The 20,613-nt window shown below is 46.9% G+C and overlaps 2 protein-coding genes across 2 annotated transcripts; both read left to right on the forward strand.

Annotated features, from left to right (window-relative positions):
* Positions 1 to 4,830: 4,830 nt before the first annotated feature.
* LOC135827193 (alpha-(1,3)-fucosyltransferase B-like) lies at positions 4,831 to 5,889 on the forward strand. Its single transcript, XM_065339721.1, has one exon. The coding sequence runs from the start codon at positions 4,831 to 4,833 to the stop codon at positions 5,887 to 5,889; it is 1,059 nt and encodes a 352-aa protein (XP_065195793.1).
* Positions 5,890 to 14,073: 8,184 nt separating this feature from the next.
* LOC135827604 (uncharacterized) lies at positions 14,074 to 15,317 on the forward strand. Its single transcript, XM_065340074.1, has 2 exons — positions 14,074 to 14,472; positions 14,705 to 15,317. The coding sequence occupies exons 1-2, from the start codon at positions 14,198 to 14,200 to the stop codon at positions 15,315 to 15,317; spliced, it is 888 nt and encodes a 295-aa protein (XP_065196146.1). The 5' UTR covers positions 14,074 to 14,197.
* Positions 15,318 to 20,613: the final 5,296 nt, after the last annotated feature.

Below are 20,613 nucleotides of genomic sequence, written 5' to 3' on the forward strand. Positions count from 1 at the left end.
AACTAGGCACAAAACTGACAGTACTGAGACATTCGACGTCCTGACACCTAGCTTCAACACATCTCCGTAGCGCTAACCGACAGCCTTCCAACTTGGAAGGTTCAAGGTTATGAAAAGACCAAAGAGGGGAAGGCAAGCGCAACGAAAACGAGCAAAAGCTACAGTCCCAACGGAACAAAGAATGTCGATTGTTACTGGACGATGACGAGACCAGTACGAAATTTGACAAAGCGGTCTAACTACAATTCGAAGCAGCAAAACTTGGGTGGGTCATAAATATCAAAGATAAGTAAAGAAAGGGGAAGCTTTGCGAAAACGAATTGTACAAGCCGAAAGCCAAACTCCTACAGTACTCCTCATGCATGACATTGTGATGGACTAGTTGACTACAAAACAAGTTGTTTCACACGACGTACGTTTCGCCGTATTGTTCGTGACGGCTCATCAGGTGTGCAATTTGAAACTCGGATGTTGAGCCATAAATAAATGTAGAAAGGAAAAGGACATAATGGATACGAGTTAATAACTCTCCATCACTGTAACTGGATACTACCGCGGTATACACAGCTGCAGCGTGAATCACTTTCAATGACATTGAAAGTGATTCACTGTATTGGTCACGAGTGTTGCACCGCATCCTGCACTTGCAACTCTTATTACCGTGCTTGCAGATCCATGACGTGCATAGTAACTAGTCTCACTGTGTTCATGTATTACTCCCACACACTAGGATGACCTGAGGAATACTAGCATATGTACCCTGTAGACCCTTTTGATGCATTTCACTTTCGACCTCCTTTTCATTTATCTACACACATTCTATTGAAGCTTCCTTAGAATTCCTAATGGCTGTCTTCCCGGTACCTCTTTTACGCCCATTGCCCACATCGTGTTCAGCTCCTTCTTCTGCATAGAATAAAATGGCATTCCTTGTGCAGTGACCCCTTCTACTGCCCACACATCTTACTTTGACCTTACTTCTTCTTCTGCTCTACGTATCCCCTGGTCATAGGCTAGCCTTGCACTTACACTAACAGTTCCACACCCCGCTATAAAAGCTGCTGTTCACAATTCTCTTCAAGTCAATTTGGAGTTAGAGTTCAACCTTCAGTCCAGTCTGTAGTAATAATAAACAACAGTGTGTTCACTGAGACCCGTGTGCATTTGCCTCCGAGAGACTGCAGCCCGCTACACATGTATCTGGCATTTCAGGGAAGTGACATCTACTGCCCTGGAATGCCAGGTATTCCTCAACGACTTTAATTGTAAGCATAAACTACTTTTTATTCCATTCTATCCCTCCATCCCAGGCTCAACAGGCTAGCAGTTGTAGTAGTGTCACGTGACACGCATCCCCCGTGTTGTGCTTCTAGCAAGGGCTGGGATCTGTTGTGACTACTTTTTTAAAAGTTTTTATTCTATTCTACTGGTATCCATCTACATGTAGCGGCCTAGACTCTCACAGACTCCTACCTCACACACACTGCCTGTGGCGTGCTTCGAAGTACGCACGCTGTGGCTAGCTGCGGTGCATCCTGGAGGATCGCCTTTGAGACTTTGAGTAGCCCTTTCCCAAAGATGCAATAATTTTTCGCAACTTATGCTTTTCGCAACCGTGTCAAAACAAGTGCGAGTTGCTGAAATCGCATCCATGTTTTCAGAAAAAGCTCCTAAGTTGCTAGTATCGTAACTTAAAATTGGAGAGTTCTTGTGCAAAAACCACCAAAAAAGAGCAGAAATAGCAGAAGTGCAGCAACCGCAAACTCGTACACCCCTTCCTGCTGTGAACCACCACTTTACACAGTGCCAGTAGCCTGTTGCATGCATCCTGCATCATTCCAGTGCACGGAAAAGGGAATGCACATTATCGTAACTACCGTTGATCAACTGTTTCTCTGAAAAGAGTCTGAAGGCAGGCGAGAAATGAGCGAGTATGCAATTTGTCCGACATGTACATGTAGTTCGTGACTTGACCTTTTGACCCCATGCCAAGGGGCCAAGGTTGTGGAATAGTTGCGAAATTGTTCGCAAAATGAAGAAAGTTGCGAAAGTTGCGATTTCTTCCAAAACAACGAAAAGTTGCGAAAAAGTGGCGAGCATCTTTGGGACAGGGCCGACTAGCCCCCAACGGATGTAGCGATAAGACTTGATAAAGTGGCGAGCATCTTTGGGACAGGGCCGACTAGCCCCCAACGGATGTAGCGATAAGACTTGATTGGCGCCTGGCAATGGCTCGAACCCACGACCCATCGTACCCCCCGCGAGTAGGTACGGCGTGAGGACACAGCCTGTTGGGGCGGGGGAGCAGTGTAGCAAGAAGGACCCATGAGTGTGTGTGATCCCCGGTAGCCTAATCGGTAGGGCACTGTCCCGGAAAGACAGGGGTGCTGGGTTCGAATCCCGCTCGTGGATCCTTCTTTTGCAACACATCGCAGGCCATCGCAGAAGTTAGTTGAGCTTGGCTCAACTTTTGCGATGCGATGCGATGCGACAAGCGATATGGCGTACGATTTTGACCTTTTCTACAGCAAAGTTGTACAAAGGTTCAAGAGTGCAATAAATTTGTACAAGTTGTATCAAACCGCGCGAATATCATGGTGACGTAGCCAAATCAGCAAGATGTTGTCGCATCACCATGATCACTGACTTCTTCTGTGAATGGCATTTCGCGAGTTCGCATCGCACGCAAGAAAAAAATGATGTTTTGTAAAAAGGTTGTGTCGCGTGGACGCTCGAGTGCGTGCATGCAGTGAAGTGCAACCAAAGAGAATCTCGCTTGTTTGACGAAGTAGCTGTCAAAGTGTCATGGCAGAAAGGGTTTCAGCAGTCAGGGAAGTCAAAGACAAAGGGCTCCCGGTAGAATATTCCCTGCTACTCCTCTAGTCACAACGAAGAGTTTTTGAGCTGATCGAACGGATTCCATCTCCTACACTCAGGGATGGCGAAATAATTTCTGCGCTAGCTGCTGCTTGCGGAAAATGGTGAAGAAATCGTCACTCCAATTAGAGTCGTGATGGCGATAGCGAGGAGAAACTGGACGACATCGATCCAGCCAATCGAAGTATGGAGATACATGTACTAGCTGTTTGTGGGCCTCTCGCAAAGGGAACACGCGAAGCAGAGCTCATACGTTTGCAGCTGGTTCACGAGGAAAAAGGCTTGAAGCGCAGTGTGAAAACTGTTTTGAAGTGAAGTCCTTGGCGATGAAGTGCTACTGAATGCCAGGCGAATGAGCGAGCAGATCGAGAGGCCTCCACTCGAGACTTTCCTCGCTGGACAGCTAGCTGCAAGGGATTGTGTGGAGCAATACTGCATGTACGTATGTATAACTCATAATCACAAGGTGATCGTAGAGGCATTAATCAGCGAGAGAATTGTGGATGATGTCAATACTGTAATACTGTAGCAGCATAAAATTAGCATAATGGTCATGATTTTCTAGCATTTTCCACAACGCAGAACTACGAAATGTGCACAATACTGCCCAAACCAAGCCATTTTTTCCATACTTACTACTGGTTAATTGCTGGCATTACAGAGGAACAGCAGCATTATAAGTAGCATTATGATACAGTTCTTCTGGCATTGCCATTGGCATTATCCGCCCAGGCCTAATGATAGCAAGAAGGCTTTCGAGCAGAGGAGCAGAAGGCAATTATACTGGCCATACTCAGTTCATAAAATATAAGTTTCCGTGCATGGCACGGTAAGTGGAGTTAGCAACGCACCAACATCCTTGCCATAAGCAACACTGGTACATGCATAACATGCTGCACTCCGAATTCCTGCGTTTCCGCACGGGACTGTGCGGAGCATGCGCATTACTCCAATTCGCCATGTTGTTGTTTCTTGCTCTTGGCTTTGCTGTGCTGACGGTCAAATTGTTTGACTATCGCGGCCAGTTTCTGATCACCGCCACCCACCCCATCATCTCTCACTAGCATTCCATTCGAAGCCATCCCGAAAGGGAGAACAGGAAGGATCGTGAGTCAGGCCGGCATTGAGCCAAGTGGGTCTATATTCGCTCACAAGTGCGTCCTTGAAGCCATCCCGTAAGGGAGAACAGTAGGGATCGTCTGTCAGGCCGGCATTGAGCCAAGTGTGGCTACATTCGCCCACAAGTGCATCTCTACTGCATGCTCATGTATTGACACGTCTGAATTCAACAGTAGGGATCGTGGGTCAGGCCGGCATTGGGCCAAGTGCGCCTACATTCGCCCACAAGTGCATCCCTACTGCATGCTCGTGTATTGACACGTCTGAATTCTCGCCGGGCACTTGTTGCCCCAGTTGGTGTCGGCATTGGCCATACTAACGCACAGCGGTGCTTGCAATACTAGCTCTGGCATTGGACCAGAATATTGCATATTGTATGCGGCAATTGTTGCCTATCTCCTGGTAATACAACGTGTAATAGCTCCCAAACAGGTCGGCTTGTTGTGTGGTTGGTAACATTTTGTGTGTGAAAAGTAACTGGCTTAGACAGAGCAACCTGCTTGTTCATCTGTCTGTGGAATAATCACAAGAATGGCCTCGGAAGCATTTTCGAAGCAAACTCTAAAGCCGATCATTGTGATCCTGCTCGCCGCATCACTATCAGCTTGGGGATTGTGGAAGTTCACTTTACCAGTAATCGACAGGCGTGTACTTCATGCACGGGACGTGAGTAAGCGCCCACTCCAGGATAATGGCTCGGTGAAGATACCAGTCGCTCATGAGCCACATCATAAGAAGCTAGTTCAGACATCTAAAGTATGGGGACAGTATGGCTTAGTCTTTTCCTGGCCACACACTGTCAAAAATACTATGCCCACATGCCAACACCCGGGGATGGTCCAGATTTGCCAGAATCCACGAAAGAGACTTATCATACTCTACTGGAATGCTGTGGTTGGCGACAACAACTTCACGATGTTCCCTCCCAGTGATGGCCTGTTGCACTTTGGATGCTGTGACGGCATTGACATGATCTACACAACGGACCGCAAGATGTTTGCTGTTGCTGATATCATAGAATTCGCAGCTCCAGAGCTTCCTGACCCACTGCCCTCCAAGGGTCACAAGTACCAATTGTTTATGGCGACAAGCACTGAAGCTCCATACGTTGCCAGTAGAAAGAACAATGTCGCTCGGATGTCTGGAATAAACTTGCTTCGATCGTACGCTTGGACCAGTGATATTCGCCACTCGTTCACTGAGCCAGGAGAATGCTTTTGCAAACAATATGTGAAGCCTCTGAAGATACCGTACGGCCAGCGAAATGTAGTTCCGGTGTCAGCTCTGGTTTCCAATTGCCAGTCATTCGGTGGCCGTCAAGATTTGTTGAAGTACATGATGCAGAAGATTAAGGTTCACAGTATGGGCGGCTGTCTCCACAATCATAGGCTCCCCGCTAATGTCCAGCCCGCGCTGGAAAACTATCTGTATAATTTTGCTGTTGAGAATGCCATATGTATGGACTACATTTCGGAGAAGTTTCATCGGGCCTTGTCACTAGGCACCGTACCCATAGTGCTGAGCCAGGGTCAAATGCCAGGATACGAGTTTGTGGCTCCTACAAATTCTTCCTACGTCGATCTGTCTCGCTTTCGGACGCTTGATGATGCCATAGCGTTTATCAGCGACACGGCGGCCTCACCAGAGAAGTACGCGCAACACCACAGTTATAGAGGTGAGCTAATCACAAGTCCAGTCTTGTCAGCCAAGTTCAAACACCACGTGTGCAAGCAGACTGAAGACAATCTTGACCAATGGTGCCAACTTGCCAAAGCCATGGAGACGAGGAGAGGAAGAGAGCAGCTGCTCCAGAAAACGTACGGCCGGTATGATTCTACCTCAAATCGTCAGTGTGCTAGTGAAGGCTCAATGTCAACCCTCGTCCCCAGATGAGTCTGACATTTACTCGTACTGTGTCTTCAGCACAACATTTTAATCGACCGCTTCTTGCGGTTCTTGCCTTGATCCATGAAGGGTGGTGGCATTCTTACGGATGCGAACCGTGACATTTTTTCGTTTTTTCTTGCACCTTTAACCAAAACACTTTGTGCGTCTAAAGGTTAGACACAGACAAACCTCTAACCCTGGCAAGTTGATTACCCTCTATACCTAGGTGTTGGGGAATACGTACATGTATCTGGACTTTCAGGCAGATGACGTCTACTACCCTGGAATGCCAGGTATTCCTCAACAACTTTCTAAATTGTACGAAATAGTGGTTGCCACTTGGGCGATGTGTGGGGGAGCAAACCCTTTCTAACTTTATAAATTCTTGCATAAACTACTTTTAATTCCATTCTATCCCTCCATCCTAGATCCTAGGCTCTACATGCCATTACAGGGATGAATTTACTGTCATATTTTTGCATAGCAGTTTCTGCTATACAAAATCACAATTGTGTAGCAGTCTTTGATTTTGATTAGCATTTTTCTTTGAAGGTTGGGTGTTTACCACATTATCCTTCTTGAGAGTGATGCCTGAAAGCCCAATTTGCAGAAAAAACGACTGAAGCATACGTGTGCACCCAGATTGAGAGTACCTGCACCACATACACTGCACTGTATGCATGTTACTTGACAGTGCAAACTAGGCATAGATAGCCTGTATGTATCGCACTTTTCTGCGAGTCATGGTGACTTTTGAGTAGCAGTAGATCAATTTTGCATCGCAAACTGCGATGCGATACAGGATAAATTCATCCCTGCATTAGTACATGTACATGTATGTCTCCTGTATTCACTTCTTTCGAAGGCGATAAGCCAGACCCACCGGGAAATGTTTCCATGGGTGGAACAGCATAAAGAAAGCCAGCACACGAAGCACAGAGGCCATATTCTTTTTTCGACTATTGTCACTTTGTCTCTCTCCTTTTTTTCCTTATTTAAAAAAATCGCTGCTTTTTCCATGGTCACTTCCTTCCTGACGATGGTCATGTAGACCGAAACATTGAAATAATTACTTGATGATGTGTGAGATGCACTGCTTTTTTGAGTGTACACAAGTTGCCTATAAATGAATTTGGTAATGTCAAGTCTAGAGAAGTAGACCTAGACTCGAAGCCCAACGACCAACGAACCAGCGAGGATGAAAGCCTCTCAAGCGCATCTACCCGCAGGCCAAGCAGGTCCGCACAGCCACCAGCGACCCAACGAGCCACACCTGACAACGCCAAGAAGCCTCCCAGAGGAAGTACAAGCAATACGACAGTACCCAGGAAAACCCAAAATTTAATGTAATGATTTGGTCTCAATCCCGACGCAGCGCCCTTCTACCCTCAGACCCCGCACACAATGCCCCCACACAGACCAGTGACGGTCCTAAACCCTCTCGCTGCGCCATTTACTGTCAACGCACAAGCTTTTAACTTTTCATCTATCCTCCCCGATTTAAAGCCCCATTCCCAAATACGCATTGCAACCCTTAATACATGCAGCTGGCTTTCTAAAGCTGAAGAAGTCTCTAATTTATTCGCTACAGCCCACTTTCACGTAGATCTACTAGGCATAAGCGAAACTTGGCTCCAACAACACGTACCTGATGCCCTTCTTCTACCATCCCCGCATCACCGCATCCTCCGTCAGGACCACAGCCAGGGTACAACCCGTCGCGGGGGAGGTGTTGCCTTCCTCATCCACCCATCTGTACGTTATTCCCACCGGCCAGACCTGCAGCCTAGTGATCCCAGTGTAGAAATTATTTGTGTTGAACTGTTCACTGGCCGCAGTCGTGCCATTCTCTTCTGTTGCTATACCCCCATGGCAGGACCCTGCCCACTTTTCCCGCAGTCTGCAGGCATGCATCGAGCTAGTTCAAGACCCCGCAGCGACAGCTATAGTAATCGGTGACTTCAATGCGCGGCTCAGCTGCTGGCTACCATCTGATTCCAATAGCCCTGCTGGACCACATCTTTCCAATGTGTTTGACTCCATAAATCTTACACAACTGGTTCGCCAGCCCACTCGATACTCAATAGCTGGACAAACCTCTTCTCTTCTGGACCTTGTCGCAACTACTAACCCAACAGCAGCTAGGAACCAGTGGGTATTACCTCCAGTATCAGATCACTGCCCTGTGATTGTAGATTTTGAGTATAACTCAAAACAGAAGCACGCAGCGAGCCCTAGGTCCTCGGCGTTGATATACGATTATTCAAAGGTAGACTGGAATGAACTTAATCAGGCCATTGCCAATCTAAACCTTCTCAGATCAGTCACAACATCGACTAGTATCGAAGAGGCTTGGTTAAAGTGGTCTCATAAAGTTGAAGAAGTGGTCAAGCAGTATGTACCGCAGAGACAAGCCCTACATCATCGCAGCAACCGGCATTGGTTCTGTGCAAAACACCACCGTCTCCGTCGACACCGTGACCGCCTTTTTGCAACAGCTAAACGATCTGGCAGAGCAACGGACTGGGTAGTCTACCGTCTTGCAAGGAATGCGTTCACGGCCGAAATTCGCAAAGCAAAGCGACGTTTTTACGCTAACAAGTGGTGGCAGAGAGCCAAACAACCATGCAATCTTTCTAAGCCTCGGGCTCCGATTCCTGATCTGTCGGATGGAATTTTAACGGCTACAAGCGATCTAGAGAAGGCTGACGTGCTAGCTCGCCTATTCTCTCAGTATTCTTCACCTCCTTCTAAGCCCCCCCCCCCCCCCGGACTGCACACAGCTACCCACAGTCACGGTTGTCGAGCTCTTCGAATTTCAGCAATTGAGTACCACTAGTGTTCTTTGGACCCTATCACACCTTCCCCGGTACAAACGCACGTCTGGACCCCTCCCTGATCGAATCCTTCGAGAAACAGCTCCCAGTATTTCCGATTCACTAACAGCTATGTTTAACCTCAGTATCACCTCTGGTATGGTTTAGGCCTTGACAGATTATGCTAGCATAATTTTTCGCATAATTCCTATCAAAATCGAATAATCGCATAATTCGAGGCAAATTGCATACGAATCGCATAAAATCGGAATAATCCGCCTGTTCGCATCAAATTCCATACAGTTGTACATGTTCTACAAGTACAAGTACAAGTAGATGCACCAGGAAGTCGTAGGGTTACGACTCCCTTGATAACATGTCCAGTCCACTACAATCAGTGACGGTCGTAGCTAGGTCGGAAGGTGCGTTGACCCCGTTGAACTTTTGCTACTACAGTACACCGCCCTCTACAAAAAAATTCCTCTGTTATTTTGCACATAACCGTTATTCATTAGCAGCATATGTGAGCATAATGCGGCATAATATGATAACTTTTAGCATAAAAAGTAGCATAATTCTGCAATTTCTTCAGCAATGCGAAAAGCATAATTTCACGAAAATATTAGCATAATCTGTCAAGGCCTAGTATGGTTCCATCAGATTGGAAAACCTCTATTGTTATCCCGGTATACAAGGTTCAGGAAGCAACATTAAATTTTATCAATAGTTTGTTTCGTTTGTTATGACTTCTTGGTTTTCCACCCGGTTTAGTTATAATTTATATTATTATTATTTGGTGCAGCTTTAGCGCTATAAATCATGGTTTTATTATGATTTCCTTTTTCTTAATTTCGTATTTAGCGCTTTTGGGCGTCATTATTACCTGTATAAAAACCGCTCTGTGGCTAGTGTGAGCGGTTCTGAAAAACTTCTACTGGTGCAGCCCCGTCGTAAAAGTAAGAAATTCTTGTCTTCTCATTATTTCGCACCAAGTTATTATTTTTGTGGTATTCTCTAGCTTCTTTTTGTTTTGCAGTTGGTCTTGTGCACCCCCCCCCCCTCCCCTCCACCCATTTTTCGATGCCTAGTCGCAACACTGACGTCGCCGAGACCTCTGGTCGGTTGAGTTGCTCCCAGCACACCAGCACGTCGTCTCTACATCCCCTATGTCTTGTTCTTTTCCTCGTTTCTTTTTGTTCTCCACTCGTTTTACAGTAGGGCTGTGTCAATAGGGCTTGAAAGTGCTACGTCACAGCATAGCAACAATTTCAAAAATTCAAAAATTGGATCCACTTGGATCCAGCTTTTGTATGGATCCAAGCACATTTCAAGCCGTCTTACTCTCAGCAAGGTGATGTAACCAGTGAAACTGACTGATTTGGCTACTGGGGGCAGGGTTACAACTGGTGGCGAAGTAGAAGTCACCCCGGCATACGACATGAGTGGGTTGCTATGCACCCACATACTGAGGCAATAGCAAAGTCACACCTTAATGGATCCAAAATAGAAATCTGATGTCAACTTAGTACTCCCTGGCCGTTTTTGACGTCATCACTTTCAAGCCCTATAGTAAAATAAAAAAAATAAAAAGCAGGCCTGGCTCTTATCGCCCCATTGCCTGCTCCACGGAGTTGCGAAGGTGTTCGAAAGCATGATGAGCAAGCAAATGACTACAGTCAACTTCGCTTATAACGACATTCGGCGGGGCATCAAAAAGGTGTCCTATTCGCGAAGTGTCGTTATAGTCCGCAGTCCAGGGTACAGAATTGTGACTTTTCGTTCGCCACGAAAGGGCACCAAGGTTTGACATGACCAAATGAAAGAGCAAGAGCAGGGCTTTCCAGGCATGTGTCTCTTGATTAGCTGTGTTGGGGCTTTGTTGACCAAATCGCGACAATTGTTTTTCTACGCGTTGCCATGGCAACTGGATCATGAATTTGAATTTTGAGGCTATTGCAAGCATCATAGCGATGTTTGTGAACTGTATTCGAGCCACAGAGGCTGAGGAGACCCAGCATACGAAATTTTACTGAATTTGGATGAAGTATAGGCATGTAGAGAGGAGAAATAGTACTGCACAGTATGACACAACATGCGACACAATTGTCATGTCATGTACTACCTTGCAGTGTGCACCTACAACCACACTATCGCATAACGGATGAGTTCAAAGCAATAATACTAATAATTATTATGTTCTAGAATTACATGTGACCACAAAATACACAAAGGAAACCTGATGAGACGAGTTAATTAATTACGTGTATAAAGACTGATATGAGAAAAAACCGTGCCAAGCACACCGGAGTCGGCCTTAGAAGGAGTGCATTTACTTCAAGTGCAAGTCAACGTAATGGCTTACAGCAATGCAGTGGCTGAAAATGCAGTGTGTGTGTCAGCCACCTAAACATAAAGAAATGCGGCATCAACTGTGTTTCGAACTAGGGAAATAGTTCCGCAAAATATTAGGAATGCTGATAGTTAACCTCTGTGTATATTGTGACCCAAAGACCAGGTATGGTTAAACAAAGGGAATGAACTATTTTTAACTGTACTTCCGCAGCGGACACGACCACACCAGGGGCATACGAAGGGGTGTTTGGGGTGCCAAAGCACACCCCCCCCCCCCCCCAAAAACCAATTCGATCTTGGTTTGCAGCTGGTTCAAGAAAGACCATAACGCGCGGACCATAACTCTACACATCGCACACTGTAGCCATCCCTGTTCGGACTGACTTGTTCTTACTTGCACTCGACTATTTTGTCTGATGATTGGCCATTCTGGAATGGTTAGTACGGTACACAGTGCGGCACATCATCCTTATAATGTGCATCATCCGCCGTGAATGTCTTGTTTTATGCCGTTATGTTCTCCACATGTTTCTCCCATAGGGCGGTGTTCATGATAACAAAATATACCATGTGACGTTCATCCACTGTCCGTAGACGGCTCAATTTGCCGAAGGCAAAGAGCGGAATACACAGACAGAAGAACGAGCAGTTGCGGTTTCGTAACTCTCAGTTTCACGAACTAAATCGATCATCAGACGAAGATTGATACTGACCCTGCCCTGAGAGTACTGCTATAATTATATCATGAATGTGGCAAGCCCAGCGGACTAATTGCCATGTGATATGTAGCGCGATATGGAGTATGTTTTGTCACCTGATTCCACGACTCGGAACATCGCGTAATAATGCACAGATAACTAACACTTTCTCACACACTCCATATCCCGCTACATATCACATGGTAATTGTTACACTGGGCTTGCCTCATTCTCGGTATAATTTTAGTAGCACTCTCAGGCCCAGGTACTGACCTGGTATCAATGTTCGTCTAATCGGATTGATTCAGTTCATGAAACTCAGAGTTACGAAACAGCAACTGCACGTTCTTCTGTCTGTGTAATAACAAAATATATAAATATCGGCCGACATGAAAGGACCAAAATGAAGGCATGCACTTTTGTGTGGGAACGTCGTGGAAACCACCTTGATCACTATTCTGGCTTCACCTCTGAACACAGTCATCAAGTAGTCCACTGCCTACAGCAGAGAAGAAATCATCCTCAGAGGAATTCGATGAGGCAGTGAGGTCAGCAATGTGCGTCTTTTGTCTGCTTGCTGCAATCCTAGCAAGAGTCTCTGCATAAGTGCATGAACGATAGCAAGACTTATGGGAGTGTACCTCTCTAGCGATCAGATTCGCTGAACTGATTGCTGCCATAATCCTTTGATCTTGTCGTGTGGCAGCAGCGTTCCGCAATTATTTCTTTTCTGCTTCCACTGTCACGAGTTGAGATGTCGCCTGCTTGGTTGTACAGCTCGCCAATTTGTTTCAGCGTACCACAAAACAGGCAGATTTTTTTCTTCTGGTTCAACAACATGGGCTCGTAGCGATTGATGAGTCCTGTCCGTCGAACTGCGGACTCCTCGGATGCCGTGCAGGCTGCCAGAAAATTTGGCACTTGGCATTGTGTGAATACACTTCAGAGTTCTATTCGTTTCGGGTTCCGGCGCAGAGGAGATAGCACCAGGCCGGCCAGCACTCGGCAGGAGCTCATCACTGTAGTTGGTATGGCCAAAATACGTGAACCCATGGCATAGGCGAGGCGCACCCGATCGACCTAGTACCTAGAACCAAGAGTGCATAATGTTTATGGACTCTTGCTAGAACCTAAAATACTACAGTACAGAGTACCGTCCAGGCGTTTTTACATCTGAAACGCACCACGTGGCACTCCAAGTGTGCGAGATTTCAAATTTGAACTTTTGAGTGGGTTTGATGCATGCTCAAACTTACGCTCCGCGAAACTTGTGCATGGATTTGCCCCGAAGAAATTCGCCTCTATCGTGAGAGCGCCCCAGATCTAGAAGCAGTTCTCGACTGTTTTGGGTACCTCAAGGGGTCCTCTTTCAGGCCCCCACATCAAACCTTGGTGCCCCGTCGTGGCGAACGGAATTTTTTTAGGGCTACATTTTGAGCACTTGGACTGCGGACTATTATACCCGAAGTCTCATTTTATGTATTACAGTGGGATGGGACTTTGCTCTGGGCATGGAAACTCTGTCGTTATTCGCGAATTGTCGTTATATCCGCAGTCGTTATTCGCGAAGTTGACTGTACATTTGTGGAGGCCAAAACCCTCCTCCGTATGCACCAGTTCGGGTGTCGCCGGCAGCGGTCCACTACTGACCAACTAGTCCAAATGACGTCCTCAATAAGAAGAGCCTTTGACAGCAAAGCTTTGTGCGACGGACTCTACCTGGACTTATCAAAGGCATTCGATAACGCCAGCCATTCTGTCCTTCTGCATCTTCTCTCCTCATTCTGCTCATCATCTTCAGTCAAATGGCTCGGATCCTTTGTCTGTGGACGCTCTATTCATGTTCAAATTGGTAATAGAGAGGTTCTGCACAACGAAAATTCGTACGAACTTTCGTTATACGTCATGAACTACGAAACTTCGCACGAACTTTCGCAACTTTGGACGCGAAAGTTGCCTGGCACGCGAAATGAACTTTCGCGAGAAGTTTCGTGAGATTGGAAGCTGGGAGCCGTCAAATACGGTATGAGTATACGCAACACATGTCATATAGTACCGAATGACGCGAAAGGTTCTTCTATATATGGTTTTTTTTGGGCATTTTGCCCCTCAACAACTCGTACATGTACATGTAGCTTCGATGTCAGGCAGATTTGACGTCCTTTTTTTGGTTCTTCTATACCATGTATACAGGGGGTTTCCGTACACAATTACCCAGAAATGGGCATTTTGCAACTCACTTAGCTGCCATATCACTTATCAGGCGGATTTGACGTCCTTTATTTGGGTCTTTTATGATGGGGTTTCTGTACACAATTACCCACTCAGCTCCCATATCAGGTGGATCATCCTTTATTTGCTGACTCCCTGATTGGAAGTGGTCAGCTTCGTTCAGCTTGTGTTTTCGCTTCTTGGTCCTTACAACGCTTTCTCTTTTCTCTCTCAAACATGGAGTCCTCTGCCAGCTCCACTGTTCAATCCTCGCTTCCAGATTCGCCATGTCGAATTGTATTCGACCTAACGATGGATTTAATTTTGCTCCGCCAGGTAATGGCACACCCCAATCCATTCGTCCGTGGTTCTCCAGCTATGGATAACGTAGCGGATGAACTAGCCAAACAGGATGCTGCACGCTTCGGGTCGCTAACGAAAAAGAGCGTTCGAGATAGGCTGATGAAAATGCTAGAACACCATGCCAAAGGCGATGCCTGGCGTAGACGACAGTAAGTACCGCAATGATAAGTAGAACACGTTATAATATTTTTCCAAGTGTCAACCATGATGAGCATGTCGTTTACTGTATATGGAATTGTGTTCATCTTTACCCAGTACTTGGTGATGTAGATAAGCAGAATGTGCAGGCATCTTCTATCCGTGATGTCCAATTGTATTATTCTGTGACGCAACCATTACTTTTAATTCGTTCTATTTTATCTATCTTCTTTCGCATTTCAGATCTGGTTCCGCCGAAGATTACACGGAAAAAACCCAACTGTTGACGGAGCTCACTCAGGTCTATGCTGAGCGCAGTATGCCTCAGGAGCGTGAAGCCGCTGCTGCCGTAACGTCAAGAGCCGTAGCCCTCCAACTTCGCGACAGCGCCTGCCGCACTTTGGGCGGCAAGGGAACATCGGCTTCCACATCAACCAGTAGCAGTGATACTGCTGCAGCCTGCACTGGCCACACAGCAGCAACAACCACCACCATCACAGAAACAACCACCGCAGCAGCAGCAGCTTCAGCAACAGTAGCAGCACCAACAAAGAGTGCAGCAGCAGACGAGCCTGCAGCCAAGCGTCGGCCGACTGGAGCAAGTGCCATCATGGCTCCAGTCGTCGACTACCTCAAGGAAAAAAACGACCGTGACCGTGATATCCAGGGCAAGAACTTGGATTTGAAGAAGGACGAGCTTGACTTCAAGCGTGAGGAGTTGAGGGCAAAGCAGGAAATGCAAAAGCTAGAGCTCGCAGCAAAGGCCGAAGCAAATGAGAAAAAAGATGCTGCAGACCAGCGCAAAGATGCAGCCATGATGTCCATGATGAAGATGATGATGGACAAAATGAAATGATACGCATATATTTTATATGATGTGGGACTGTCACAAATTCAAATGAGTTGGTTTGTTGGCTTTATCTTTATCTATCTGCACATCACGTCTAACATATCTATTTAATGTTGAGTGCTGTGATCACAAAGAAATCTGTGTAGACCTGGTGAAGAGAAGCTGTTGTCCATTGACAAATTCCGATTGCTTTTACAGTGGTATGTTGTGGAGATAAATTCCACTAACATATCCACTATGGAGCTCAGGAAGTGCTTACGGTTGCAAGTACTCCTGGATCGATGGCGGTGAAATGCTGAAATAGCTGCTGGTCTTGTTGCCAAAGCGCATGATGGTGCGGAGATTGGTGAGGAGAGCAGCCACTTTGTAATACAAGCCCACTGGCTGCAACAGTAGCTTTTGCTGTTTCCTCATGTCTACATATGCCCATAGCGTGCAGACTTCACCGAAGGCCCACTCAACAGCAATGCGGCCTGCATTCATGTGCACGTTGAATTGGTGCTGGTCATGAGGGAGATTTGCGCCGCGGTATGCCTTCTGGAGGTAGGGGCTTAGCGGGTACGCAGGATCTCCGTAAATTGCAAACGGGGGCTCATTCTGCGGGTGGTTGATGTCTTGGGCCATGGCATCCAGCAGTTGACTCTCACGGAGGATACCAGAGTCATGTCGCCGCCCTTCAATGGGCCCATACAGATGGGTGATCAGGCCGTCAGGTGTTGCAACAGCCTGATACTTGACGGCATGCACGCGCTTGTGGCCATTGTACATCAATCGCTGATGCATACCTGGGCGACATATTGGCCTTACTGTGCCATCTATGTAACCCCATACGTTCAGGTTCACACCAACCTTGGCAGAAATCGCCTGCGCATAGGCCTCAATGCGCTCTGGCGTGAAAAACGGCTGCGCAAATGGGTTCTCCAGCAAGCCTCCCCACCTCTCCCATATCCACATCAGCATGCTGTTGATGATAAGCGATAGAACGGGTTTGCTTCTACCGAACTCCTCACACAGCATACCTAGACGATCTGGGTAGGCAAGCCGACGCAGCAAAATCAGCAGACCCTCCATTCCGTTCCACGTGGTCCTACATGGTGCTCGAAATCTATGTGGAACTTGTAACGCTATGAACAGCTCTTCCAATTGTCGATGCGTAAATCTGAACTGACGAAGACAAACATCATCATCCAGCAAGTTGAAATCCAGCCGAATTCCAATTTCCTGGGGGCCTACAAGGAGGCCACGGGCAGCACACAGCTCCACACCGCCGATCAGCATGAGCAACTCCTCATCATCCAAGTCCCCCTCGTCATGGGCTAGCAGGAATAGGCAGCAGAGCACTGCACTTTTCTCTTCGCCACTTATTTCCGCTACGTTCATCGTTCTCACCAAACCAACTTCTAACACAACCAAGCTCCCAACAAATCTCGTGTCCTACACTGATGAAGCAAGTAGAAGTGAATAGAGTCTATCGGGTGCTGCAATGAATAAGTTACTGCAATTGTAGTATACACTTTTCAAAATACGCTGTTTGGTTCCACGTGGGTGTCGCCACGTGGCGGGCACGGCTGTACAACGTGCGTGAGATTGCGTATGCATTATGCGTAGATCTACGTGCGAATATCGCGTACTGCGAAAAAGTGCAGAACACAAAGTTCGTGCGAAACTTCGCACAAATTTTCGTCACGCTGTTCACGAAAGTTTGTACGAATTTTCGTTATGCAGAACCTCTCTAATGTTGCAAAAGAAGGATCCACGAGCGGGATTCGAACCCAGCACCCCTGTCTTTCCGGGACAGTGCCCTACCGATTAGGCTACCGGGGATCACACACACTCATGGGTCCTTCTTGCTACAGATGGCGCCCAGTTGCGGCAGTTGCGTGGGGTGCGACAAGGCTGCGATTTGGGGTTTTCCCGGTTTCGCGGCTGTCGCATCGCGTGTCGCATCGCAAAAAAGCTTCTGTGAAAAAAAACACCGTAGGTGACGAAATACAATAATGATCAAAATTTTAATAATAGGGTGCTGCTGCTGGGGCTGGTCAAGAGGATGGGCACTGTTGCGTACATTTCCAACGGGGTTGAGCACGCGTCTGCAGTACAGTACGGCCGGCATCACAGACTGCGACAGAGTCATACGAGGATACAGTCAATCACGTCCCTGACAAGAAGTCAGGGAGGGGCGGTTGGGAGAAACAACTCCGTTCCGTCGATGGAGATGTCAATCGCAAACTATACTTTATTTCGGCTTGACAGGCGCGACAAACCCGCAGGTGGTGTATGTTTGTATGTTAATAACTCACTGTTTAGTCACCTACGTCCCGTCCCGACTTAATTAACAGCCGATGGCGTTGAATGCATTTGGGTAGAGATCAAAGCTCACCCACAACCTCTTCTTGTCAGGTGTATTTACCGCCCACCGAGTCAGTCACTAGCTTACTAGCAGACTTTCAAGGCTATGTTACACAAGGCATCGGGAGAAGCCAAGAATATTCTGCTTTGTGGTGACTTTAATGTCGATCTGGCCAGTCAATCTCCCACACCCCAGCATGCCTCCTTGCATGACATCACAACCAGCTTAGGCCTGCATCAACTTGTAAAATCTCCAACACGCATAACGCTGCAAGGGAGCTGCACTCTATTAGATCATGTCTGTAGTACAGCTCAAGTCATATCCCCGCCTGATGTGTGTCCAGTTCCGTTCAGCGACCACAGTGCTATTGCAACCAAGATTTGTGTTAAACCAGTGCCGACAGCATTGCCTTCTCAGCGACTTTATCGAAACTTCAAGAGAATGGACTTGGCATCACTTCGTATGGATATTTCGTGCGCCAACCTCTGTGAACTTCGTGGGTTCTGCGACGACATGTGGCAACAGTGGCTGACTAAGGTTGTGCCCATTCTTGATGCTCATGCTCCATTGCGCCACGCGTCTTTCCGACCAAGACAGGATTCACCATGGGTCAATGAACATTTGTTCCTGTTGATACGACGACGGAACCACGCTCATCGGAAATGGCTGCAATCTAAGTGCCAGACTGATTACGATGCGTTTAAAGAAGCCAGGCGTATCGTGACTCGTATGAACCGTGAATTGAAGACGATTTTTTTCCAGTCTAAGTTCACCAGTGTTCAAGGTAATCCCAGGAAAACGTGGAAGGTTTTGAACGAGTTATCCGGAAGACAACGTGTTCAATCCGTTCCACAATGCTCTGCAAGCAACATTGGGTGTGTATTTGCTGATGTTGTCAGTGATCAACAACGAGCAGCTGAACTGTGTCTTCCACAGGGCCCAGTGGGACCTAAGGGTTTTACATCCTTCAGTTCGGTGTCAATAGGTTGTGTGCGTAAACTGTTGGGTTCCTTGGACACCAGCAAAGCGACAGGCGGTGTAGTGATGGAATACCCGCATTTCTTCTGAAGTCCTGCGCTGATTTGCTAGCTCCCTCCTTAACATTGATATTTAATGCATCTCTTGCTGTTGGTTCTGTGCCGGACGGCATGAAGTTGGCACATGCCACGCCGGTATTCAAGGCTGGAAATCCTCAAGATCCGGGAAATTATCGCCCTGTGTCTCTCCTGCCAATTGTGTCGAAGCTGTTAGAACGAATTGTCCATAGACAACTATCCTCGTTTCTGGACAAGGAGAATTTGTACCCTCCCTGTCAGTTTGGCTTTAGACGTCAACATTCAACGGAAGACGCTCTAGTTTTCGTCACGGACACGTTTGTTCGCGCTCGCGATGCCGGACAAATTACTGGTGCTGTGCTCGTGGATATGTCCAAAGCATTTGACAAGGTCAGGCACCAAGTGCTCATTAATGATTTGTTTGAGCTTGGCATATCTGGTTCAGCATTAGTTTGGTTTGCCGACTATTTGTCCAATCGTCGCCAAATAATGCACATTGCTGAGAACTATAGCCCTCCTTTCCCCTGCATGTGTGGCGTTCCCCAGGGCTCTGTTCTTGGTCCGCTGCTTTTTGTACTCTATGTTCGTTCGATCCAGTCCATTGTCTCCGAGTTTTGTGTGGAAGCTATTCAATTTGCTGACGATATTCTATTGTACTTCCAACGAAGTATGTGTGCGGTACGCAGAAGAATGCGCTTAGCAACTCCCTGTCTGCAGCTGTCTCAGCCATTAGTACCTGGCTGTCAAACCGCAATTTAATTCTAAATGCCCGGAAGACACAAGTGCTCTTCCTGTCTACGCCACATACTACTGACCACCAATTTGCAGTCTACTGTCATGGAGTGCAGCTCAAGCAAGTGACATGTGCAAAGTACCTTGGAATACATTTGGACCAGGATCTTTCTTGGAGGACTCAAGTTGATTCTATGGTCACAAAACTTGCCAGTAAAATTGGTATTCTGTTCCGAAATCGACACAATATTCCGCTGACTTGCCGAGAAACCTTTGTAAAGTGCCTAGTGTTGCCAGATTTTCTATATGCATCAAATTGTTTTTCTGCTGGCCTTTCCTTAACCCAGTTAGGTAGGCTTGAACGAATGCTAAAGCGAGCTTTGCGTTCAGTGTACGATACTGGTTTTTGTAGCCCATCAAGCCCTTTATTTGCGAGACTTGGTCTAGATCGTTTGGCATCCATGTATTGCACGAAATTACTGTATCTGACGTGGCGCTGTTTGGAAGGCCGCTGTAGTGTCACATTAAGTCAAATGTTCGAGCGTTTAAATAATGGTCTTGCAACGCGCAGCCTTCTATCACGCACTCTTAAGTTGCCCATGCTCAGAACTGCCTTTGCCCGTCATGGCGCTTCCTTCCAATGTGCTAAGCTGTGGAATGATTTACACCCTCTAGCTCGCTGTGTGGATAACTCCGCCCGTTTTAAGAAACTGTTACCCCAATGCCTTGCTTTTTCACGCTAGTACTTATGACTTTCAGCTATGCAAAATGCGAACATGATCACCTATCCAATACCGGTAGTCTATTATATTAATTATTCGTATCTTTTTGCATCTTTCCCTCAAGTGGGTCTATTGTTATTAGGCAATTGTCTGTTATAGTCACCACTATAAATGAAAATCCAATCCAATCCAAACACGGGGCGCTCTGGCGGGAATTTACGTGCAAGTGGGCTGTAGCGAATAACTTATAGACTTCTTCAGCTTTAGAAAGTCAGCTGCATGTGTTAAGAGTTGCAATGCGTATTTGGGAATGGGGCTTTAAATCGGGGAGGAGAGATGAAAAGTTAAAAGCTTGTGCGTTGACAGTAAATGGCGCAGCGAGAGGGTTTAGGACCGTCACTGGTCTGTGTGTGTGGGGGGCATTGTGCGCGGGGTCTGAGGGT

The sequence above is a fragment of the Sycon ciliatum genome, chromosome 11 (assembly GCF_964019385.1).
Source record: "Sycon ciliatum chromosome 11, ocSycCili1.1, whole genome shotgun sequence".
NCBI lineage: Eukaryota > Metazoa > Porifera > Calcarea > Leucosolenida > Sycettidae > Sycon > Sycon ciliatum.